Source organism: Equus caballus, chromosome 11 (genome assembly GCF_041296265.1).
Source record: "Equus caballus isolate H_3958 breed thoroughbred chromosome 11, TB-T2T, whole genome shotgun sequence".
Lineage (NCBI taxonomy): Eukaryota > Metazoa > Chordata > Mammalia > Perissodactyla > Equidae > Equus > Equus caballus.
In genome coordinates, this window is record NC_091694.1 from 38804815 (window position 1) to 38831075 (window position 26261).

The 26261-nt window shown below is 49.9% G+C and overlaps 1 protein-coding gene and 1 long non-coding RNA gene across 2 annotated transcripts in view; one reads left to right on the top strand and one right to left on the bottom strand.

Annotated features, from left to right (window-relative positions):
- Positions 1 to 2447: 2447 nt before the first annotated feature.
- On the bottom strand, positions 2448 to 12256 carry LOC138916174 (uncharacterized). Its single transcript, XR_011423041.1, has 2 exons — positions 12013 to 12256; positions 2448 to 2987 (listed from the first exon to the last, which is right to left on the bottom strand). It is a non-coding gene; the product is annotated as an uncharacterized lncRNA (long non-coding RNA).
- An 802-nt stretch (positions 12257 to 13058) lies between these two features.
- Positions 13059 to 26261, top strand: part of ASIC2 (acid sensing ion channel subunit 2) — a 996512-nt gene continuing 983309 nt past the window's right edge. The window contains exon 1 of the mRNA NM_001195635.1: positions 13059 to 13887. Coding sequence (NP_001182564.1) covers positions 13333 to 13887 — 555 coding nt within the window. The 5' untranslated portion in view covers positions 13059 to 13332. The remainder of the gene's footprint in view (positions 13888 to 26261) is intronic.

The following is a 26261-nucleotide window of genomic DNA, read 5'->3' on the forward strand; positions in this document are numbered from 1 at the left end:
AAGCCTGACTTTGTTACTTTTTTTTTTTTTTTGAGGATGATTAGCCCTGAGCTAACATCTGCCACCAATCCTCCTCTTTTTGCTGAGGAAGACTGGCCCTGAGCTAACATCCGGGCCCATCTTCCTCCACTTTATATGTGGGATGCCTACCACAGCATGGCTTGCCAAGCTGTGCCATGTCCACACCCGGGATCCGGACCGGCAAACCCGGGGCCGCCGAGAGGCAGAACATGTGCACTTAACCACTGCGCCACTGGGCCGGCCCCAAGACTTTGTTACTTTTTAAAGAAATTCTTCTCCTTTGGTTGGATATCTCTGTTAAACAAAAAACTACAAGACCCAGGGATGCTTCTGGAAAATCAAGAAGCACAATAGTTTAAGATTCATTCATTAATTTAAGAAATATTGATCGAGTCCCTACCGTGTGGCAGGAGCTCATTTTGGTGCTAGGAAACTGTGTGAATAAGGCAGCCCCAAATCTTTATTTTTCAGGAGCTCATATTCTAGCTGGGGAGGCAGACAATACAAGAGAGAAATAAGCAATGTAAGAAATATTGGGGACGCTCCATTGTGATAGGTGCGGGACAGAGAAAGGGCGTTAGATTTTACTCTCAGATGGGAAGGCAATAATTCTCCACGTTTCTCTCATTTCCTGTTCAGACAAACAGACTGTCTGAAGCTTCTCCATTTTGCCAACCACCTCTAACACTCCTTTGGAGAATTCTGACAGATGCACACCCACCTGCTATTTCCTACTGCTCAAAATTCCGTCCCAACTGCGAACAAATGAATGAGCCTCCTTGCTCCTCAGGTGCCTTACCTGTCAGATGAGCATCACTGTACCTGCAGGGCTGTTGCAGGTCAAGATAAAATAGATGTGAAAACAGCTGAGGCCCGGGCAGCGCTTGATCACACTTTCTTCTGAAAGCAAAATAAGATTCTTTCATGGGGCTCTTTCGGGGCTTGAGTAGACAGAGGTCAAAAGCACAGATCCTGTGGCTCGCGTGTTTCCACAAAGGAGGGGGAGTTCAGAATCACAGCACTTTTGGGGCCAGGGGACCTTCCAGCAAGGCATCATAGGGTAGAAATAACCTTCTCAGAGTGTCCCCACCCGGCTCGGGGGAAAGGCCCTGAGCCCGGCGGGAGACTCCTCTGCTCGTCCGTGGGACCTCCCTGCACGCTGGCTTATGGATATCGATGCTGCGCCGCGAAACTGCTCTCACGTCTAACCCCGGTTCCTGACTGCACACTTCTCATTCTGCATGGGGACCAAAGAAAAATCACAAGTCCACAGAGTGTGGCTCCATGTCATCTAGGTCTCCTTTCGACAACAGTGATAATAATACTGGCAGCTATGGTTACTGAGCTTTTCTTAGATACTTACTAGTGCTTTCCATGATTTAGCTCATCAGATCCTTCCATCAAGTCTAAGAGGCGGGTACTGGGACTCTCCCCATTTGACAGATGAGCAAACCACCGTGTAGACAAGTTACACAGCATGCTTCCAGGAACAGAGCTAGTATGTGGTGGATCCAGGACTTAAACGCACAGCTGTCTGACACCAGCACCTAAACCCTTGAGCACAGCTCTCCACCGCCTCCTGAGGTACACGGGCGGCAGCATGATTCAGTGACCCTGGACACTTCCTGGATGCTCATTCTCACACCTGCGGTGGGACCGTGGGTAATTTACTGAACCTCTTTAAGCCTTAGTCGCCTTGTCTGTAAAATGGGCAGAATCACCTCACAGGACGAAATGAGATGTTTGTTCCCAATGCATGTGGATTCCCTTTCCTCCATGACAATCCAATTTGTACAGAGAAACATGCTAGGACTTTCCGATGCCATGTCCCCTGGTATCCCACAATCCAGAGCTCTCTGCTGTACGCACAGACCTCTGCTCTGCCCACCCCTTGGGGACAATTGTTGGCTTGCAAACTGGCCCCTGTATTCGCAGAGGGCAAGAAGAGAGGGAAGAGAGAGGCAGACACTCTGGACTGGTAGGTGGCAGGTTTAGTAAGCAAGGGAACTTACTAACGAGGTTTGTCTGGGGCTGCCGCAAGACGAGCAGATCTCCGCACCCGCCTGCCAGCATCTTAAAAGTTTATACAGAGGCTGTAACTGGGCTCAATCACCTACACTGTCCAGAGGGTCTCAACAACAGCTTATTCTCTCAAGGCTGTGTCCTTGAAACTAGCTCCCACTGTGGGAGCGGTGGGCAGAATGTACGTTCCAAGGACAGGGGATGGGGTGAGGAGCATCCGATTGCCCAGGTCCAGCTCGCGGGTCAACCACTGGCCACGTCCTCTCGATTACCAATTCCCACAACAACAATGTCTCTTATTTATTGGTATCCGTCAACACTGCTTCATCACAGTGCCCATACCAAAATTAGCAGGCAATAAATCCTTGCTAAATTGAATGTGTAATCAGACACAGGAAAAGGAGACACGTATACATATGTATATATTTGTATTTGCATATACAGAGATAGAGGGAGAATACATTTACCTCGTTCTCACTGCTTCCATAAGCTCTTGAAAACACAGTGTCTGGTGGCTTTTCTGTGGCCCTTTGGACAACACACACAAGGACCCGCGGAGTCTGGAAGGCTCTCCCTCGATAGGCCTCTGGCCAAGTCCTACAGTTTCCTCCAGCTCCATCTTCTACTCTCCTTCCTTGCTGCTCTCCTCAGCCCTCATTGATTTCCTTATCCCGAGAGTCAATTCTCCTTGTCACGGCCAGTCGATGAGGCACTGCCACGCTGCTTCCCGTGTCACAGCTCTATGAAGTGTCTGCAGAGGAAGCTGGATGAGAATAACGGCAGAGTGGGAAGAACACGAAACCTGGAGTCAGGACACTGGGACTTGAGCCCCAATCCCCCTGCTGTCTCCTCAGGTCCTTCAACCCTCTAAGGCTCAGTTTCCTCCTTCATATCAAGGAAATGCTGATCCCTCTTCTGCTCCTGAGATGCAAACAGGATAATGCCTGTTAGAGAGGGTGACACAGATGGAAGACTTTATTAATGCCTTTCCCATGAGACGAAAAGCTCCATGAGCACAGGGGCTAGGCTCTGCACATCTTCTGCATCCTGCATAGCATCCACCACAGGGCTGGACACATGAAAACACGCGTAATGAATTTATAGTAGGATGCGTATCGATGCGGAGAAAAAGATTATAAACATAAATGCATTGCTCCTTTTTCCCTCCATCCTGTTTCCCTCAGTTATTACTTTTATTTCATGTTGTTTTCTGAAAGAAATCGGGAGTAAATAAATGGAATTAAAAATGCGTTCAGGAGATACAGAAAAGTGCTCAAACGAAAATAGTTGCACAAGTGAAGCGTGCTGGATCCATGTACACTGAAGCACCTTTTAAAAGGAGCAGAAGGATGAACAGGGGGAGCAGGGGGCGGGGGGCACTGATACAAGAAGGTAGGCAGGTCGGCGAGAGCGGATCGATGAGTCAGGGAGGTTGTGTAAGGAGCAGAGAGCTCAAGGTAGGATAAAACACCACCACTGCCAATGACCCATTCCCGAAGATCAGAACAGTTGTAACCACAAGGGGGAGAGGAAGCTCCACTCCAAAGCAGGCGGGACCAGCTTCTGGCGCTGTTTTCCTTAGCTGCTGTTCTGGCGCGTGCCAGCTCTCCTATGGCCGCGGTGGTGGTGCTGATAAAGTTTTTGTTGAAAGCCTGCTGTGGCTGGTTGACTTCAGGGCCCCTCTGTTATCCGTCCCTATGTGGGAGGCAGACGGCTCCAGGGACTGAGAGACAGGGAGAAAACAAACAGCGATGGTCTCTTTCTTCTGCTTCCTTCCCCGGGGGAAAGAGGGGCAGAGGCAGTCACAAAGAGGAGGATGCATAAGGACACAAACGTGAAATAAAGAACATAGGGAGAAGGAAAACACAAAGCAGAGGGTGGACAGGAGAGAGGTGGGCTGGGGGGGACATTCACAGCCGGGAGGAGAAGGAAAATGACATGAAATCAAAGCAGAAATCAAGGCCTCTGAGCCCTGGGTGCCTTCTGCTATCCATGGGGTAGATTTGAGCCAGGCCTGCTTCGTTTATACGGCAGAGGACTTGGGTGCCTTTAAACAGTGGGACTGCGTTAAGAGGCCTTCAGGATTGAAAAAGGTGTGGTCAGGTGTGGTCCAGAGGCCTCTCCTCGGCCTACCTGGAGGGGCAGGTATTCGTGACGAAGGAACTGTATGTAGATGTGTCTCGCTGAAAGCTAATAAGAGAAAGAAGCCACTGACTCTGTACTAAGGGATGAGGGCTCACCTTACAAACTAATTTATGGTTATCAATAAATAGATGGAGGGTAAGGAAGAGTTTGGAGGTCCTCATGCAATTGTCTTCCTTATTTCACACTGGCAAGCATTTATTAAACACCTACTATTTGTTTCTTTATGACATCATTGTTCTATCAGGTTAGCAAAGTAGAGAGAAGCTTGTATGGGAAGTGTCAAGGTCAGCCGTCCAGTCAAAGTCAGGCGGCAGGGAAGATCTGGTGGGTAAGCAGCACTCAGTTCACATCTAACCTCAGCTTCACTGGCACCCATGGTTTTGGAGACGATGAAGTAAGGAGAACTTAGTCCACAGCCCCTGAAGTCAAGGTTTTCCTGTCCTATAACCCCAGCTGAGACTCTGCTGGATGCGCGGCTCTGGCTCCACTGAGGTCTTCTCTGGGTGCTGGGGAAGCAATGGTCATGGTGGGGAGGCAGGAGGTGCCCCTCGTCTTCCTCAGAAACCGCGCCCAGGGCAGGCCTAGGTCCCCCAGGGTAGGGAGAGGGTGTCCATTCTTGCATCTCAGAGAAGCATCTTCAGCATCAGAGATAAGAGGATTCCTCCAGTGTCCATTTATTCATGAATTCTTATATTACTGAGACCTCCCATGGGCCTCGTGCTGGGGTATAGCCTCCAATAAGCCAGGCAGGGTTTCTGCCCCTGGGGGTGGGAGTCGGGGTGGGGGGGGATGGGAGGTCTATGTTCCAGTAGGAGCAACAGATAATTTACAAGGAGATGAGATGAACTTCAGAAAATGACAGTGCTGAGAAGAAAAGGAAACACGTGATGGGATAGTGAGTAGAGACGGGGAGGCCAGCCAAGGCCTCTCTGAGCAGGTGACACATGAGAAGAAACCAGCCATATGGGAAATCTTTCTAGGCAGAGGGAAATACAAGCACAAGATTCCAGAAACCACCTTGGCATGCCTGATACATAGGAAGAGCTACTGATGCATGGCTGGCTCCGGGTGGGGTCGCTGTTCTGCCCTCCATGAACCCATAAAGGAAGGGGGCCTTCTAGGCCCCGCCCTCGAGGTTTGGACTCAGTGGGGCATGGGTAGTGGGAGAGGGAGCAGAGCAGGAATCTGCGTGTATAACAAGTGTTGGGTGACTCTGATTCACCTGGCCCTGTCATCACACTGCTCCAGCAGATGGTGACACGGGGTTAAGGACCAGAATCCCAGATTCTAACTCATTTTTATCCCAGTAACTAGGCACTTATGATTTGGTCAAGACTCATGTCCACTCACAGCGGCAATGGAAAACTGGTGCAGGAGGAAGCCTCAGCAATGATTTAGCACAAACAAACAGAACAGAGAGGCTACATGGTTTTCCCAAGGCCACACAGCAAGTCCATTCCAGGGCTCAGACCAACTGGCAGCTGAGCCCCCAAAGTCCACACTGTGTGGACTGGCTTCTGTAGTTTTCTCCTGGAAAAAAAATAAAACAACTACAAATAAAATCTCAATAAGGTCTGCATTAAATATCTGGCTTTGCTTTATGCCCCTCCCTGGTATACCCTTCATAACAAATTATTTGCTAAGTGTACACTGAGGTAACTAAATGGGACTGGTTGTTGCTCGAGATGTTTATTTACAAACCAGCCAACAGCAGGGAAACACTGGTTTACAATAGTTGACCTTTAACCTTTCTTTATGGCAATGACGAGTCAGGAGGAAAAGTTGTATATTGAGCCCTCTGAGTTGGAAATAATAATGCCATCTGCATATTAGAAAAGAATGTCTCTTTTTGTTTTTTTAATTAGGGAGTGATGGTGGCAGCGCACGTAGCTGGTTCATGTTAAGTAGCAAATTAGCATTCAAGCTGATGGTAGATTTCAGCTTCCTAACCCTCTGCCTGTCACCGCTGCGGGAGGCGGGAGCTGCCCTTGGAGGCTCTCACCCTCCCCGGGCCCCAGGCTCCGGGCTCCGGGCAGACCCCGGGCTCCCCAGAGTTGGAAGAGGGTCCCCCTCCTTGTATCTCAGAAAAGCAGCCTCAGCGTCAGAGAAAGGGAGTTCATCAACGTGTTCATTTATTCATTTATTCATAAGTGAATACATCTATTACAGCAAAGATCTGGGCACATTGTCTAATAGGGGGTTAAACTGCCTGGTTTGTAAGTGGCTTTATCTGGAAAGTATATGTTTAGTTACAATTTCTCTGGAAAGTTTTTATTTATTTATTTATTTATTGAGGAAGATTAGCCCTGAGCTAACTACTGCCAATCCTCCTCTTTTTGCTGAGGAAGACTGGCCCTGAGCTAACATCAGTGCCCATCTTCCTCTACTTTATATGTGGGATGCCTACCACAGCATGGCTTGCCAAGTGGTGCCAGGTCTGCACCCAGGATCCAACCCGGCAAACCCTGGGCCACAGAAGCAGAACGTGTCTACTTAGCCGCTGCAGCACTGGGCTGGCCCCTGAAAAGTTTATGTTTTAAAGTTAATGTTTAGACATATACGTAACATTTTGCCTTCATCAAAAAGACCACAATTACACACAATTATGGCAGAGCCTGAAAGTCTGGGCCAAACGACCCAATGTAAACCCAGTCCCCCAAACCCCTACACATACGCAGAGTGCTAAGTGAATAGGTGTTGTAAATCTGATTGGAGAGAGGAATGCTTAATGAATGAAATTCTTGAAAGGCATTTCTAAGGGTCCTGGAATATCTGATGTTTGTATATAAACCATACAGCTAATTGTTTTTCTACGTCCAGAAGGTATTGTCAAAATTAATTTGTAAGAGCTCTATTTAATTGGCTTTAAAAAATAAGCTTTAATATAAATAGTGTACTTATGTAAAACTTAATTTTCTTTCATCTGCTAAAAGGACAAAGTTTTCTTGGACTCTTGGTCTGTTGTTGATGGTATGGTGAAAAGTTTTTTTTTTTTTAACCTTTTAAGCAATCTGCCCAGAAAACAAAGATTCTGTGTTTTATCAAAATAATTTCCTGTGCTTCAAGTTATCTTTATCAGGTCTTTGGTTACTTAAAAAAACAGAGTCTTCTCTACTAGAAGTGCTAAGTTTTTTTAAACTATATAACTTTCTGTCATTGCCTTTGGAATCTTCAATTGTCACTCTGGTTACATGAATAACAAAGTATTATTTCACAGTGACCTATATCCTATTTAATCAAGTGTTTTAAAACATTTTGATATTTTTGACTTCCCAAAAATCAAATTCTAAATGAATTCTTGTTGACCTTGAACTAACTTTGGGCTTTTCCAGAGGACACCTGGAACATCTCAAAAGATGTGTTCTCTCTCCTTATGAAAGATATTAACCTAATTAGACTTATTCGATACATTAAATCACATGGGAAGCATCATCAAATAAGTGATGCTAAACTTCCTTTAGGATATATTGATATGAAATTTCTAAAAATCTGGTGTGTCCAGGTATCCTGCTATCACTCATAATTTTAAAAAGGATGTACTACAAATACCCAAATTTCCTCATCAATTGCATTATAATGAACTCTCCTCGAATTTTTAACCGTGCCACTTTAAAGTCTTTTGTCATTTACAGACGGCTATGTTTACTCTGATGCTTTTGCACAGCTGTTCCTGCAAAAGTGCTTCATCTTCAAGGAGATTCATGGAAAGACTCTGACGAGTACAGATCTGATAACACATGAGTTTGCTGTCACACGGGAGGAGCAACAATGCACCTTTCAAGTGCTTCCCCAAGGCTACCTGCATAGCATGTCTCGCTGTGTCGTGGGATGGTAGCCAGAAGCCTGTCTCTGTTCTGCTTCCCCCATCAGTAAAATGGGCCCATTCCATTGCTGGGTTGAGAATATGTTCCATCGACGCCCTTTGCCATGGCTCAAACTCCCAGCTTGACTAAGTGGCATGCCTATTTGCAGGAGAGGAGCACCCTTTCCACCAGTCCACCATCTACAGAAATGTGGGTGCTCCTAGGCCCTGTAGAGTATGTAGGTTCTCCAAATGACCCTGCCTCTCTTCTGGTGGTGGCCCCTGCAGCCTGTAGGGAGGGAGTGGAGAAATTCCCACCGACGCCTGCTATACGGATTCTTGGAAACAGGAACAGACCACAACAGCCAGAGGGCTGAACACAGAGCAGGTTGGCCGGTGGTCACTCCTGAGCCCTGGCTGTTAACCCTCTGCTCTGACAGTTGGGCTGTTCTAAAGGGATTAACCCTACGGCTTGGATAATGGGAAACTGAGGGGTGGATGATCGTGAATAAGCCCTTGTGGGGTCAGGATAGGTGGAAAGACATTTGGGTTCACCTGCAAGAGCCTGAGTCAATCCTCACTGTTTTCCCGTCCCTGCTTATAATGCTCTGACCCCTCCTGGCAATCAGGAAGCTGACACTCTAGCCAGGGTAGAAGCCTTAGCAACTGATCCATCAGTAGATACAGAAGATTGGGGGCATAGGAAGAGTGGCCACCACAGTGCCCGGGTTGGATCATATATTGCCAAGGATGCCGGATTGTCCTTGACATACAGTGACTTGGTTAATGCAGCAACAGCAAGTCCTGGGTGTTCTAAACGATGCCCAAAGCAACTGTAAAGGAGTCGGGGGCCACCCACCAGAGCTGCCAATCAGTGAGACATTGGCAAATTGATTATATTGGCCCCCTCTCTCCGAGAGAAGGTCCTAAACACTCCCTAGTTTGTGTGAACACTGCATCTGGTCTAACCCAAGGTTTCCCCCATCCCCACGCAAATCAGGCTGCCACCATTAGGGGATTAGAGAAACTCAGCGCCACACATGGATATCCTCGTTGAGTAGACAGTGATCGGAAATCACCTTTCAAAGGTCATAATGTGCAAGACTGGGCAAAAGAACACAACCTTGAATGGGGGTTGCATCTCCCCTAAAACCTGCAAGTAGTAGGTTCATGGAAAGAAAAAATGGAATATGAAAGCAGCAGATTAAATTATTAACAGGTGAACCCAACTTGGCTGGGTGGGCTAAAGTATCGTCCCACGCTTGAATACCTTTGAATGATCAACTGGTAGGGCCTGTCTCCCGTATGCCAGACTGGGGACCCCTACTGAGACATCCCATGCCATGAAGGTATGGAAGTCGTGGGAAACAGCCAGTGCCCTGACTCTCACCATGGATCAACGTTCTATGCTGCTGAGAACACCAAGCCCCAGCACGCCGGGGACAGGCGTTATGTACTGGAATCTGCAATGTGACGTCCCACCAGGATGAGTGAGTTACTTCACACCCCTGGGTGAGGCGGAGCTACTTAATCTTCACTGGGATCCTGTTGTTCTGCTGCAAGCCGGACTGGTGGAAACGCACTACACTCGGAGTGGAACATGCACCATTGAAAGAGGGGGGAAGGTGGGGGTCCTGGTCTGGCATATCCTGCCCCTGGTCCGTCTCCTCAAGCCTGACAGTGCTGCCTCCCCTGGCCAACGTGTGTGTATGCACAGCCAGTTAGGTTCCTAACACTGCCAAGCTTCCTGTCCTCTAGGCCAAGTGGACACGTTCTGTTTCCCATTGGTACGATGATTTGGCTGCGTCTTCGTTCCCTCCATTGACCTGGACGACATTATAGCACACATAGAAGCCATTACTAAATTCACTCAGCAAGCCTTGAACGACAGCTGACAAAGCCTGTCCTTACTGGACACTGAAATCTCTCTATTGATAGGATGGCCTTGGACATTATTCCTGCCTTGCAAGGAGCCACCTGTGCCATTACCCAAACAGAATGTTGAGTGTTCACATCTGATGAGTCTGCTAATGTGGCGTCTTTATTAAACCACATGAGGACATGGGTGAACGCCCTGAGTGATCCCACCCCCAACTTGGGGGAGTTAATAAACCAGCGGTTTGGATCATGGGGCTCTTGGTGGAAAATATTGTTTTGGGAATCACTATCTTAATCTGTGTTTTCTCTTGAATGTGCCTGTCTTGTTGCTATGGCGTCTGCCTCTAGTGTAGCCAGACAGCCACCAAAAATGAGCACCTCCATGCTGGTGAAACTCCTTGCTGACCTCTCAGGGCACATTATGGAAGAGGGGGCGTGTGAGACTGTAAGACTGGGTCACAAGGCGTGGAGCGTTCGGGGAGGTAATCGAGAGGTCATGACCACCACCGGCTGACCCTTGAGGTGCACCCAGTAGCCATCTAGGGTCCTCACCCCCACCCTGTCCTTGGAATGTGCATTCTGCTGCCTTCCCCACACTAGAAGCTGCCCCAAGGACACAGCCTTGGGAGAGTAAGGTGTCTTGGGACCATCTGGACTGTGTACGTGACTGAACTCAGTTAAGGACTCTTTATAAACTTTTAAGATCCTGGCAGGCAGCTGTGGAGATCTTCTCATTTACAGTGGCCCTAGATAAGCCTCCTTAATAAGCCCTCTTGCTTATTAAACCTGCCACCTCCCAATCAGGAGAGGTCTGCCTCTTTCTTCCCTCTCTCCTTGCCCTCCTTGTACTGGGGCCAGTTTATGAACCAACACCGCCTCCACCCCCACTGAACCCTGAGTTACTGAGCGTGGGAAATGTGTTTCACCCCTCTTTGTTTCCCCAAAACCAATACAGTGTCTGGTACAGAGTTACAGTTCAACAGGCTGATGGGCCAAAGATTAGAGAGTGTCATCAGGGAAGTCTTCCTGTAGGAGAGGGACCTCAACCTGTGAAAACATGGACAATAGGGATGTGGCTTGGTGGAGAAGAGGAAAGGAAGAGGGCTGCTTCACATGTGTGGAAGGGGGAACTGGCACGTGTGTGGTATGGGGTGAGTGTGTGTGTGTGTGTGTGAGTGGATGAGGCAACTGGGGTAGAAATGCTTACCCCCTTCCTAAATTTGGGGAGGAGTGTTTGGGTCTGCTTTTGAACCTATGTTTTGCAGGAAAACGTGCCTGAGTTCAAGCCCCAGCTCTGGCACTTACTAGCTGTGTGGCTTGGTCAGGGCACCTTACTTTCTTGAGCCTCAGTTTCCTCGTCTGTATAAAGGGGTAATAACAACAACACACACCTGTCAAGATGGTTGAAAGGGTTCAATGAGATGGTGACACCCTCACCTCACATCATATAATAGATTCTTGGTTAATTTTGGTATTGTTATCCGAAAACCCTGTGCCCATCTAGGCAGCCCCATAGGCAGGGGTCTGAGACCTGCAGGATGGCACATGCATGAGGTTGACTAGCCTCTGTCGTTTGTGCTTACAGGTGATGCTTCTGTCTTTTGAGCTCCCACGGTGAATAACCCACCAATTTAATGCCACGTGCTGCCTCAGAGTGCGTCGGACACTCTTCTCAGTTTGGATCTGGTTTAGCAAGAGGGCAGATGGGAGAGAGAAATATTTCAGAGTAGATACAAACCAAGAGGGACATTCCCTAAGCTGCCTTCTTCCGAACTATCTTCCAAGGAGCTTTAAGCTTGGCATGCTCTGGGAACACCAGGGTGGCTCCACAAGGCGCCTTCATGTGGCTCTGCCCCAGCCTGGCAGTGTGCACTGGGTTGGCCACTGGAACCTTCCAGGTCCTTCCCTCCTGGTGGGGATTTAGCATCATTGATTCTAAAGGTTCCAGCCATTTGATCCCAGGCATGGGGCAAGCCACACCCACCTCCTAGCAGGGGGCCGATTTCCAGGGGATTTTTAGGAAAAAGGAGGTAGGCGGCTGAAAGCCCAATTCTTTGCTCCAGCTGTGCTTCCATCGGGCAAATCCTGGGGCAGACACACACACATACACACGCACACACCCCGAAGTACGCAGCCAGCCCTACCTGGAACCCCAGCTGTCTTCCTTCTTCAGATACAGACTCTCCTGATAGCTCTGCGGCGGAGGGGACTACTTGTTGCTCTTTCTCGGGGTCCCCAAGGGGCGCCTGGCTCTTCATCTCAGGGGGGGCTCCGGCTCCTTGGGATATTCTCCTCCCACCAGCACCAGAGGCACTCTGGTTTTAGATTGCTCCTTTTCCTTCCCCGTTTTCAGCATCTCCCCTCTGGAACCCCAGCTGAGTCTGATCTGGGAGCAGACGTTGCTGCAATGGAATGCTGCTTCCACCCCCACACCTGGCTCAGGCGAGTTTATCAAGTGCCTCCCTGCCATCTATGGGGGCGGGGTGTCACGTCCTCACTCGCAGGGCTCGTTCTCCACCTTCGGCGAGAAGCCCCCACTAGCTCCCTCCAAAAAAGGCCACAAAGAAACTTTCGCCGGGCCCCCAGCCCCCACCAGCCCTTCCCCCCTCGCCCCGCCCTTCCCCCCCAACAGCCTGGTGGAGGAGCGGGCGAGGGAGGCCGGCTCGCTCTGCGCCCTCTAGGTCTCGCTTTTCTTCCGGGAGGCGGGGGACAGACGAGAGCCGGTCCGAGCCCCCGCATCCTTCCCAGCCTCCCGGTCCTCGCCTCTCCGCGGCAGCGCGCTGCCTCCTCTCCAAGGCGCTAGCCGCGGCCGCCGGCATTCGGAATTCTGCCCAAAAAAGGGGGCCTGGAGAAGGAGGAGGAGGAGGAGGAGGAGGAGAGGAGGGACGGAGGCCGGTGGCGAGAAACGGAATCCGGAGTCCAAAACAGCACGGGGAGAGGAACCGAGCGGCGGCGGCGGCTGGGAAGGCTTCTGCCGCTGCGCCCGCCCGCAGTGCATCAGCGTGGCAGCCCTGACATCCCCAGGATGGTTAACACGGGGCACTATGCGCTGGTTAACAGGCTCCGAGCCGCCGAGCGACTTGTTTTAAGCATTTTCTCCCTCGCTCTCGCTTTTAATCTTGTCTCTAGTGGCGTGTGTAGGGGGGAGGACTTTATTTCCATTGGCTAAGCCTTCCCTTCCCACCCACATCTCTTCCACATCACCTTGGTGTCTCCCTAAATAAAACCAGCCCTCCTTATCGCCTGGAAAAAATCAGAAGCTAGAGTTTGAATGGGTTTTATATAAACACTCACCCCTGTCAGCGTGCGGCTGGGCTCTCTGGAGAAACTCACAGCCCCGGCCTGATGCTCGCTCTGCCGTTCTCTCCCTTGAACGTCAAGGTTTGAGCAGAGCCTGAGGACTGGGAACTCTTCCCTGAAATTTGATCAACCTGAAGCCAGTTGCGGAACTGCACAGGGTCCCCATGGACCTCAAGGAGAGCCCCAGCGAGGGCAGCCTGCAGCCCTCTAGCATCCAGATCTTTGCCAACACCTCCACCCTCCACGGCATCCGCCACATCTTCGTGTATGGGCCGCTGACCATCCGGCGTGTGCTTTGGGCCGTGGCCTTTGTGGGCTCCCTGGGCCTGCTGCTGGTGGAGAGCTCGGAGCGGGTCTCCTACTACTTCTCCTACCAGCATGTCACCAAGGTGGATGAGGTGGTGGCCCAAAGCCTGGTCTTCCCAGCGGTGACCCTCTGCAACCTCAATGGCTTCCGCTTCTCCAGGCTCACCACCAATGACCTGTACCACGCTGGGGAGCTGCTGGCCCTGCTCGATGTCAACCTGCAGATCCCCGACCCGCACCTGGCTGACCCCACGGTGCTGGAGGCCCTGCGGCAGAAGGCCAACTTCAAACACTACAAGCCCAAGCAGTTCAGCATGCTGGAGTTCCTACACCGCGTGGGCCACGACCTGAAGGATATGATGCTCTACTGCAAGTTCAAGGGGCAGGAGTGCGGCCACCAGGACTTCACCACAGTGAGTACTTGGCTTTGGGCTCACTCTTGGGCTTGGTCGTCTTGAGAAGTGCCACGCCGGTGGTCTCTTGCCTGGTTCGGAGTCTCCCTGTGCTTTGGAGCAGGAGAGAGAATAGTGCCTCAGTTGAAGGCCAAGACGGTAGTTGGCCAAAGTTGGTTGGAAAAGTCTGCCTGCTGGGATACAGCACTGTTGTCTGGTCAGATGTGGAGGGTGAATGGGGGGCTTGCCGTGGGGATTTCTTCCCCAAAGGTGCCTAGTTGGCCTCCTGCCAACCCCAGGGAGGAGGCCTGAGTTGTCCGTTGTCGAGGGCGCTTGGTGTCTGAGCTGTGTGATTGGAACAGCTTGTCATTGACGAGGTGGCATTTTCTCTCCCTCTCTCTCGAAGCTCGGAAGTAGCATCAGGCGCTGCATCCTGTGGGCTGGGCTGGAGCTAAAGCTGCCAGAGAAGGGAGTGTGGGGCCCCAGGCAGCCTGGCTGGTTCCAGTGGCTTGGGGAGCTTGCTGGAGCAGGTGAAGCTGCAAAGGTGTGGAAGTCTCTTTGCTTCCCTTTCTTGTGCGGATTCTGAGCTCCGTGTGGAGAGAGGAGAGGCCGGGGACCCCAGGGCTCTGTCTGGTCTGCTGGCAGGTCGGAAGCAAAGAGATGTCCAGGGTGTTTGGGCCGAAGGGGAGGGTCCAGGTGGAGGCCTGTGTGTAGGATGGTCGGTGAGATGCCTGTGAGGGTGAAGAGGTCCAGGCTGGCTTGTCTAGGAGCTGCGGCTTGAAACTCAAAGGCTCGGTTTTGCTGTATGTACAATCGCTTAACACTGTGGATGAGAGAGGAGTGGTGTGGGGAGGGGGTGAGCAGCTGTGGGATTAGAAAGCCTGGAGGAGGAGTGTGGAGCTGAGAAAAGAGGAAAAGCGGAGGGGGATGTGGCTCCCGTTCAGGATGGGGCTTCCTGGAGGGGCCGAGAGAGACAGGCAGGGAGGAGACAGGCTGCCAGGGCTCTTGGTTTGCCCAGTTAGTGGGCTGCTGGGCATCACTTGGCATAACAGGTCAGACTGCAATGGCAGACAATTCCTTGCTTCCAGGCAAGTCTGGGGCATCAGGGGCTGCGGGACCCTCCAGAAGCCCAGTGTGGCTGCTTCTCTCATAGCTGCCTTTGGGAGAATCAAGAACTTTCGAGTCTCAGAGCCTTGAGCCGAATTGCAATGGTAAGTTCTGGATGGCAGGTGCAGCAGTTGCAAAGGGACTGGACTCTGTCATCAGCACTTGTCCAGGGCCCTCTGCTTAATGAAGACATGCCCGACCTTTCCTGTGGGGCATCTTTCTCCACCTGCTCTCAGATCCACTGCCTACCAGCCTCTCGCTCTGACTTTCTTCTAATGCTACAACCAGCCTCTGCCTGCAGCCTGTGTGCTTGCTGTTGGCTGTCTCTGATTCTGGAAAAGCCCAGAGTGCCAGGGGGAGTTGCCTCTCACATCCTATAGAGCTGTGGTTCCTGGGGGAGCTGTTTTGTATTACCCGTTTTCAACATTGTGAGGAAGAGCAAAGCAAAATCTGGGTAGTGTATGTATGCTAAAGAGGAAGCAGGCATGAGCCGGGGGAAGGGACCAGCAGTTCTAGAAGCCCTTCTGAATAAAGCAAACAGGATCTCAAACCATGTCACACACACATGATGTCTTAGGTGGCGTGGGGAGAGATGGGGAAAATGCCTCGTTCTTGGAGGCTGAAGCCACCCCTGTCTTCCACCCCGTGCTTTCTAGTGCCGTGGCAACGCTCAGCTTCCCCGCTGCACCATGCAGCTCAGGATGCACTCAGCTGTTCCTCTCTCTGCCTGAACACACATGGAACACACAGACGGCAGAGAGAGGGTGGCACAGAGAGAAACTGCAGTCAGTAGCAGATCCTAGACCGAGTTCTCATGCATCCTCATGCTGCAAGTCCAACCAGTGGCTTCCTCTCAATTCATGACCAGGTTCCACTGAGAAGTAAAGGTTCTTTGACCCTAGGTTGCTGGTTTGTGCTTGGCCCATCATTTGAATTGCTAGGACCCTAAGAGGCCAAAGATCAGGACTTAAAGCCTTCCCTGAGCCTTTGATGTCTCCCAAATGGCGAAGTTGCCTGTGGATGTGGTTTATTACTTAGTAAGTGTCATGTCATTATCTGCCATCCTCACCAAGTTCAAGACTGACCTGGTTGAGTGTTCCTCCTTGGACTGGCCCTCTGTGTGTGTCTTCTCCCAGCACTGAAAAGAGGGTGAGCCTCAGGGCTGGGTCTTTAGGCTGTTTGGGGAGTGTCAAAAAGGGCCCCCACTCCAGGAGACCTGGAGGAGTCCCCAGTGGGGAGGCTGGTCTTTTTGCTCTGTGATCATAGTCAATAGCCATGCTGAGCCTCTGAAAGAAGGGACACGATGCCCAGCTTGTGGTAAGACCTTGCAGTGAGGGGTCATCCTTCCCACTGCCTGTCCCTTTTGGCATGGGGTGTGGTGCCCTTGTCCTTGGGCTCCCACACCACATGGGAGCAGAGAGCCTTGCAGGTGACTCTTGGAGGAGTCAGTTCACTGGCCTTCTATGATCCATTTTCTCTGTTGCACATCCCTATCCATTTGGCTTATTTACTAGGCTCTGCTTGGGGTTGTCCTATGCTGGGTGGCTTCTTTCTCTAAGTGCTGTGGCTGACTTACTAGGGGGAGGGGATGTCACAGGTGAATCGCTTTTCCTGTTTTTCTTTTTCTATAAAGCATACCTACTGCCATCTCCAGGACTAATGCTTTCACATAAGCTTCCTTATTCCAAGTTCTTAGCTGGTGTGCAATGAAGTGCATAATACCCTTTAATTAGTGAACGAGCCATGATTCTAGAAGAGGGGAAGGCTGTTTGTGGAGGTTGAAAGTCCCCAGGAAGGCAGGTTTGGAATTCTGACTGCCGTAGGAACAGGTGTGCTCCGTGCTCATGCAGGTACACACTTAGCCCTCATCTGGGATGAGCTGGCTTCAGATAGGCACATACTTTCCCTTCCTGGGAAAGCAGAAGAGAGCTTTGATTTCCCGGTGTCTACTCAGCAGAGATTGCCCCACCGACCCAGAGCAGATGGAAGGAAGTGGGGAGAGAGAAGGCTGGACGGGGGCGAGGGGTGGGGTATCTCTGGCCATGATGTTGGATGATCTGAGGTTAAGATTAGGGGAAAGAAGACACAGGTTTGAATCCCAACTCCATCATTTTCTAGCTTATTCCCTGGTCGTATTTTGTCCCTTCTCTAGGCCTTGACTTGCTCCTGTGACATAGGATAGTAATACATGCCTGTCTGACTCACAGGGCTGCTGGGAGGATGCGGCGTGTGAAACAATATATGTGGAAGTCCTATTGTACATTGTGACCGCTGTGCAGATGTAAGGCGAGTTATCATCACCATTAGTAGGAGGGTTGTTATTGTCCAGCCTACCTTCCCCGTTTGCAGCCCCCTCTTGGAGTCAGTCGATGAGTAATGCTATCAGGATAAAGGGAGGGGGAGGAGAGGCGGTTGCTGCCTTTTCTTTTGGAGCCCCACGTTAAGGCTCACCCTCACGGAGATAGGGTTCTTAGAGTGGAGGTCACGGTTGGGTTCCATAGCTAACTCTTGGTGACAGGGGGCAACCCCACTGTGTGTGACGAGAACATGACTGTTTTACGTTTCTCTGCTCATCACATTGGAGTTCCTCTGCCTTCAAGTTCAGGAATGCAAATGACCCTTCAGTTGGCACAGTCAACCTGATTTCTATAATTGCATGTATTTGTGCTTTCAAATTGTGATTTCTTAGGAAAAGCATGTCTCTTCTCACTGAAGAAAAGGTCTCTCCAAAATGACATCCAGTTAAGGGCCTTCTGTGGATCTTATTCAGCTGTATCACACAGTGTTGTAGAGATGTGGAGGTGAGGGTTTGGGAAGCACACCTATGTGGAATTCTTTCACAAGGCTGGTGGGTCCGTAGCTAATCTGTACTCACTTCTTGTTCCAGGACGAGCAGGTGTGTGAAGAAGGTGGGCTCTGGGGAGAGTTCAGAGCTGGAATTCCAACTATGCCCCCTATCTGCTGGGCAAGTGTCCTAACCTCGCTTTCCCTGCTTTTAAAACAGGAACAGTAATATCTGCCACCCGGAGTTGCAGTGATCCAGCGAGCCGACGTGTGCCAAGAGCTAGCGCGTGGCACATGCCCAGTACAGGGCAGCCCCTGCTTTGCTTAGTGTTCCAAAGAGTACTGACTGAGCCCGAGCTCGACCCCGGCTCTCTTGACTCCAGGCCAGGGCTCCTCCCACTCTTCCGTGCTGTGACTCACCACCAGCTTGAAAGCACAGACCACGGCTATGTTTGTGGGATTCTTAATTCTCATAAAATGGTGAACTTTCACTTCTCTCAGTACTTTCGTTCCTGTCGGTTCTGCTGCCTGCACATGCTCTCCTGATCTGCCATCTTGGCTTCCGTCTTCCGGCTCATGCCCCTCACCTCAGCCCAGGAAGCTCGTGCTGCCCCAACCCTGATAGGAGTTGAGTGACCTGGGTACCATGCGTACAGCTTTCATCACGGTGTGACATCTTAGTGTGTGCACCTTCATTCCTTTGTCAGTCAGATAGAGCACCTGCTCTGCAGCAGTGATGATGAAGACAGACCAGATCCTGGCCACCAGAGAGGGCATGGGCCTATTTCCCATCCCTTCCAGATGGGGGCTAGTTGAGAATGGGAATCTTGTCTAATCCAACATCATGCTGAATACAGGGCCTGCCCACAACAAATCCCAGGACAGGTTTGTTAATTAAATAGTTACTTGCTGTTTCCGGAACTGACCCAGAATCCTTTGCTCGTGGGCCTTTCTTTCTTACTTCTTTACCTTTTGCACCTCTGTCTTCATGTCTATTTATTTAAATCCTACTCATCCTCTAAAATCCAGCTCTAATATCTCTAGAGCCTTTTCCAGAAAACTTTGCTGATCCCTCTCCCCATGAGCATAATCGAAATTAATCTCTTCCTCCCGTGTCTTCTAAACAGCATTTTGGCCTGTTCCTCTGTGGGAGCAGTCATTACGCGTTTCCTTGTGTTATAATCATGAAGTGTTTAGATTAAAAGGGACCTTAGACTAAAAGAGATGATTTAATTTAATACCTGAATTCTTTAACTGCTGGTGATTTTTATGCCTGGGCTATTTCTGTCTCTCCTCCCTCTAAGGCATGATGTCTTTACTAACTTAATCTCAGGCCTCAGAACTGCTTAGCACATGGTAAGCTCTCAAAATGGGTCTTCAGAGTGTGTTAAGTGGGCTTGATGGTTTTTGAATGTAAAGTGACTCTAGAGCGGATATAAAGTGAAATAGCCATTCTTTGGCTTCCCTTTTCGGTATAGGTACCCAGGATTCCACCTGCCTTGGGATGACTTGTCTCATTATTGTTATTATTTTAATAGTATACTTTCTGATTATAGAGACAATCAATGCTCATGGGAGAAAACTAGGGAAGTGTGGGGAAGAATAAAGAAGGAAGAAAAAATTGCCCATAATAGCATCCCAGATATAATTTCATGTATTATTTTGGCATTTGGGGAGTAGCTGCATTCGGTCACGGAGTGTGTGCCTGTGTGCATCCCCACAGCTGGGATCCCACCTTCTGTACATCTGGCGCCTCGTCTGGCATGCAGTATGCACCTCCAGTCAGCATCAGCCTGCTCTCTTCTTCTTGGGTTCCCTGGGTAGTGTCCAGGGTGTTAGAGGTTCCCTCAAAGGTCCATTTAGAGTAAAAATAAAATCCAAATATATGTCTCAGTGGGTCTGATGAATACCCCTTTTGTGAGATGTGTTTTGTCTCATCTGCCAGAAGCACCCGGGGGTGATTTGTGAGAGAGAGGGTGGTAACTGCCCCCCTTAACTCAGCCTCCTTGGACTTTATGTGCCCGACTGAACACCAGCTACTCTGCTTTGATGGCACTCTGTTGACAATCCAGCTGCGCATTTACCTGAAGCCATCTTGGTCCCACTGTATGTTGTATGTTGTATGTATGCTAGGATGAACCAGAGTTGTGTCCGTTGACACCAAATTAATCTCCTGACCCTGCTCCTTGGATAAGGCCCATGACCATGAGGTTCTCCTTGCATGACCATCCCAGCATGTCTCAGCACACTAGTGTAGACCCTAACTCTCCCTCACCTGTGGCGTGTCTAGGCATTATGTCAAAATGGTCTAAGTTGTGTCTAATACAAATTAGATGATCAGGCACATTCCTTAAGATGCTTTTAAGTTTTGTGAGCATTTGCCATGTCCTTGGAGAGGCGACCTCTGCCAGGCTGTGTGAATGGTTCTCCGTAGTGCCAGGCTGTGGTTGGGATCTCCTTGTTCACAGAGCTTTAGGTTGTGACTCTGGAAGTAAAGGTTTCAGGGATGTGTTGAGTTTCCTCTGATGTGATGGAGGGATAGGACGATGACTGCAATCTGACTATTGTAATGACCCACACCATCTACTTGCGAAGAAAAACTGAAGCTCCTCCTCAGGCCACTGGGCTCATGGCTGGTTGCTTATGGGAACGAGTGTCTCTGAGACCTCCAGAACTGCTGATGAAAAAAGCCACCTGACAGCCTATTGAATTGGGAACTGGTCCCTTTCTGTCTCTCTACAGTGGTTCCCTTTTCCTCTCTACAGAAAGTCCTTCCCTCAATGAAGTGATGAGTTCTAGAAAATTTTCTGTAAAGTGAATCCTAGTTTGCTACTGATTTCTGTAGGAAGAACTGATATGGGATTCCATTAAAAAAAAAAAAAATCTCCCAGGGACTGAATTAGTAGCTTTGAGCACCAGGTTTGCTGTCAGAGGTGTTGCTGCGTAGAGCTGTTCATGTTTTAAAGTAACCAGTACCCTATTCTCTCCATCAGACCGAAAATAGACTGCCTGGGTCTAGAGAGATGTGAACGGGGACCGTGTGCTTTCTCTTTTTCTGTCTGAGTGTTTAGGTTTGATGGAACTGCGTTGAAATATTAAGCTTAACCAGCCAGGCCGTTTGACCCATGATCTATTATGACCTGGAACGAATGGCCTACATCACCTCTGCAAATTTGAAATTCCATATGTCACATTTCTCCCATGCAATGGACTTAAAACCAGTCTGTACAGACTGGGCTTAGTGGTTACCGGGTAGCGGATGCTTCCAGAAATATATGTTCAGTATTTGATATACCTGAAGCCTGTGACAGAAGCCTGTTTATCAAGTTGAGCTTCATTTGGGAACAGTATTCCGAAAAGTGTCATCCGTTGGATGCTAAAGCATCTTTCCATCTCCCAGCTCTTATTTTCTCATAATTCAGGTCCATTCCCTGTTGATTACCTCGGTGGCCGTAGAAATTTATACTCAGAAGAAATAAAGCACGAAACACAGAAGGAACGTATTTGCCTGGATTTAATGACTTCTGTTGATTGAGTTGTACAACGTTGGGCAGGGTAATTAGCTTCTGTGGGCCTCGGTTTCCTCATCTGTAAAATGAGGGGGCTGAACCAGGTGATTCCCAAGGACTTGCCAGCCTGTAGAACTCTAATGCAATAGAACATAATCAAAATTATTTTCTCATCTCACATTTGTTTGCCGAAACTACAACTTTAATTTGTATTTGGGGGGAGGGAGTTGATGTTATTTTGTAAGCAGATATGTTTATCCATTTGTTTGCTTGTTTTATTTAGATATGTACAGTGGAAGCAATAACATCCTGATGCACTGAGCATCAGTGCCCTAGTGGGGTCGGGGAAGCACGGACCCTACTGTCAAAACGCTGTCCATGGGCCTTTCTGTGTCTGGCTCCAGCTCGTCAGTCTGACTGAGTTTCCATCACACTGGTCCCACACTTGTGGGCAGAGATGCACGTATGAATTAGCAAGGGAATCTATGGAAGATGCTGTTGGTGTTCCCTCCAGAACCCCTTTACTGCTGCTGGGGGTACAGCGCCTAACCTCTCATATCTGCACCAAGAACAGGAGGATGCCCTTGGTCCACTGCTGCTGCCTCTCCTGGCGATGCCTGAGAAGGCATGCACCTCCCTGCCGCCGGGGGGCAGCCAGTGGCCAGTGACTCAGTGACACAGGAGTACAAAATGCCAGTCATCTGGCCTCAAGATGGAACAAATTGCGGTGCTATTCACACTTCAGAGCTTCCCATGGGATCAGGCTTAGCTAGACTTCTTGGCTTACCTTTTCTCCCTGCCCCATCCTGCATGCCTCCCTCCCTTCCAGGCTTTTCCTGAGGTCATTCCCTCAATAAGTCACCTGGACAAGAAACCCCATGTCAGGCTCTGCTATGGAACCCAACCTATGTAGCCATTAGTTTTAGCTTCTCCATCTGGTAACAGGGAGAATAGCCTAGTCGTACGGCCCTACGTCTGGCTTAGAAAGAAGTACATGGTTTAAAAGACTTTAAAAGACTTTCTAGATCTTGGAGTAGAAGATCCTTGGACTTTCTAGATCTCTGTCCTCAACTGAGGCCTGTAACAATTTCCAAGGGAGATTTTTCATAATTCAAATGAGCATCTCTCTGATTAGGATTCACTCCTCTGGGCACAGCTGGTTTGTTCCCCTTTGGAGTTTTTTGCCTGAGGAAAGCCGCTCTCAAAGTTGCCCATATCCTCAGAGCCGAACTATTGCTATTCTTCCAGCTTCTGCCTCCCCCTAAGTTGCTCACATTCTAGCTCACACGTTTATTAACACCTGCATTCTCATCGTTTCCCAGTGCCGCTCTCTTTGAAAACTTCCCTTCCCACCCTCCTACCAGCCTTCAATGCCATTTCTTCCTGGCTGTGCATCAGTCTGGCTTCAAGCCACAGGGAGGAGGCAACTGCCTTTGATGTTGGCAGTGGCTCGGGCCCATCTATAAAGCAGGAGGCAGTGAGAGATGTACGGCTGACCAGGGGTGATACTCCTCATATGTCACCAAAACCGTGAGTGATGAGTGGCATAGGAAAGAACCCAGGCTGGTTAGCCTGAAAGGAGGAGTGGATGACTCAAGGCAGGATGAGTGCTGTCTTCAAACTCTTCATAGAGAAGAGGGATGAGGCTTTCTTTGTGCGAGGCCAGAGGGCAGAGCTAGCACTGATGTGGGGACAGAAGTTCAGAGGGGTGGATATCAGCTGCCTGAGAGGAGCTGTCCTGGGTGTTCAGAGGACCCACACTCTGTCATCAGCTCTAGCTGAGGCCATGCAGTTGCTTATTGGCAATGCTGTCGGGGTGAATCAATGTCAGGGAAAGAGCTGGATTTAATGACCTCTAAAGTTCCTTCCGACTCTGAACATCTTTGATTTATTTCCTTCCTGAACAGATATTCGGGGTCAGAGGTGAGGACCTTTGGCAGATGGCATTGGAAAGACCTGATAATAGACGCAAATCAGCACATCCAGCCTGCAGAACACCCCCCCCCCCCCGCCCCCCTTTCCCAATACTGGTGTGGCCTTGAGGCTGTTTCAGAAGCCGGGAATAAGAATGGTGCTGAGGAAGAATCTTTGGAGGCGAAAGAGCAGATATTCAGCGCATCCAGAGAGAGGGCGGAAGTGTGTGGGTGGTGGTACCCAGGGCTTGACGTGGCTGTTAATTGACCTGGCCCCCGGAAGTGAGTATGCACGGCTTCTCCAGAAGCGGTTCCCAGAGGAGATCGCTACAAATTCTGGGTGCTGGATCCAATCCCAGAGAGCAAGTCTTGGGTGTGGTTGGGCCTGGCCTCCTTCTGTATGGGGGCTGGGGAGACTGAGAGGCACATGAATTAGAGGTATCGCTGGGATGGGTGGGGCTATAGATAGACCCCGCCCTAGGGGCTGGGAAGGTAGGGAGAAGGCCCTGCCCAGTGCACCGGGGGATTCTGGCAAGTGTTGGAAGGATGAAGGGGCTCTGGCACCTGAGGAAATTACATAAGGAGATATTTTAGCCTTATGGTGCAAGCGTGGAATTTGGTGCCAGACAGGTGTAGGCTCCAGGCTTGCATGACTGTGATTTTTTGACGACTTAGTCAAATTCTTATTAGAAACATATATTTGGTCTTCATCCTCTATTCCTGCTACAAGAGCTTTAAAAATCCTTGGAATTTCCTGAGGGATGGGGATGAGAGGAACATCATTTTTATTCTTCTTAAGGCCCTTTCAACCATACCTGAGTTTATGCTAATGAAGTGACTCTTGGTGGCCCCTAGATAGCTTCAGGATGGGGGCTGGTTGCCAGAGGAACCAACCGTGTGGTTTGAAGGTGGGAGCCTGAGTTACTCACCAATGGCCAGTGATTGACTCCATCATGCCAACATAATGGAACCTCCGTAAAAACCTCTAAACGAAGGGACCCAGAGAGCTTCTGGGTTGGTGAACATGTGGAGGTGCTGGGAGGCTGGCACACCCGGAGAGGGCATGGAAAAGCATCATGCCCCCTCCCGGTACCTTCCTTATGCGTCTTTTCCATGTGGCTGCTCCTCAGTTGTATTTTTTATAATAAACCAGCAATAGTAACTAAACTTTTCCTGATTTCCTTGAGCCATTCTAGCAAATTATCGAACTTGAGGAGGAAGTCGTGGGGATCCTTGATTTATAGCCAGTTAGTCAGAAGTGCAGGTGGCCTGGACTCCTGATGGCCGTCTGAAGTGGGGGGAAGTCTTGTGAGATGAGCCCTTGCCCTGTGGGGTCTGTGCTAACTCCTAATGGTCGGGGTCAGAATTGCTCGGTGCTAGGGGAAAACCCACACATTTAGTGTCAGAAGTGGGGTGTTCTGTGACTAAAAACAGACCTTAGTAACGACTTTGTGCAAATTCCTTACTCTTTCCAGGCCTCAGTTTCCTCCTCTGTTAAATAAGAATAATAGCGGCCTTTACTTCACGGGACTGTTTGTGGCAGTTGAATGACATAACATAAGTGAAACTTTTAGAATTGGGCCAGATGTAGAGTGTTAGCTATTTTGTTGCTGGTGTTATTTTTATTACTACTGAGATGAGCTGGCGATAAAACATAGTGACGAGGGATCCAAGAGCAAAAGGATTTTTTGGGAAATCCACATTGACGTCAGTGAGTTCTGAGTATGAGGGATGAGCTACAATCGAGGCGGGCGCCCAGCTAGCTCCTGCTGTTGCTGTGGGCTGTCAGCTACTGTAGACACCCAGCCTATGTCAGAAAGCAGAATCTCTTCCCTTTGGTCAGCTCGGTGTAGCTTACAAAACCTGTTAATAATTGCTAACATTTTCTGAGTACGTAGTAATTCCCAGGCACTGTTCTAAATTAACCATTTCACACGAATCACCTGTCAGTCTTCACAACAGCCCAGTGAAATATGGAACATTCGTAGCTCTGTTGTTTTGTATGGAAAACATTGAGGCTCAGAAAGTTTAAAGGATGGGCCCAAAGTCGCTCAGCTAGTGATTGGTGGAAGTGGGATTTGAACCAGGTACTCTGGTTCCAGATCTTCAGTGCTTTCTTTCTAAGATGCTATTTGATCCTCAGGATAACTCTGAAAGTGGAAAGACAACCATGTATCTGTTTCACAGTTGATCATAGGTAAGGCTCAGAGAGGTCTAGTGACTGGCACAGGGTCACTCAGCAAGAAAGTGGCCCTGTTGGAGATTAGAGGTCATGCCTCCTGGTTCCCTTTGAGGCTTCTCTGTGATGACATCAAGCTTATTTGTGCAGGGCTGAGCCGAGTGAAGTCAGGCCATATATCAGCAAGTCTGCAGCTCGAAAGGTTGGATTTAGGCCCGAGGTCCCTCAATTTATCTGCATCCTCCTTTGGGAACCAGGAGTTGGGCAGCTGCCAGAGCTGAAGCAGAGCCGGGAGGCGAGTGGGTGCAGGGGAAGCCTCAACTTGAAGCTGGAGCGCCCGGCTGTCCGCGGAGCCATCTGGCTCTTACCTGCATCCCTTGCCTTTGTGCAGGTAAACTGAGACAAGAGGCAGAGGCTGTCCAGCTGTCTGTGGCTGAAGGCTGGATGCAGGGTTTTGTGCTGCCAGAGAATATTCCAGCTTTCCAGAACAAGCCTTTCCAGCTACAATTCCAGCCCTAGAGGAGAAGGAGCAGCACAGATGCCGGCAAAAGACGGGTTCTGAGAGATGGCCCTCCCCAGACCTTTCCCTTTGATGAACATCCAGGTGGTTTCTGCGCTGATGTCATGTGTCTCGGGTGCAGCTGACTTCACTGGGAGGACAGCCGGGCCATTGCGCTTCAACTTCGTGAATTACGCTTTCCTTATTAAAGGGAAGGTGGGCCTGGGATCCTGCTGCCACAATGGCTTATTGCAAGCACATCCCCGGGAGCTGGACATAGTCTTGTGCTCCTCCTGACCTCCCAGCTCAGGAGATCTGCACTGCATCCTCTGTCCTCTCCTGCCTGGTCTCTGGTTCAGGAAGGCACAGGTGCAAGTGCCGGGCAGCTCCACAGCGCCCCCTAC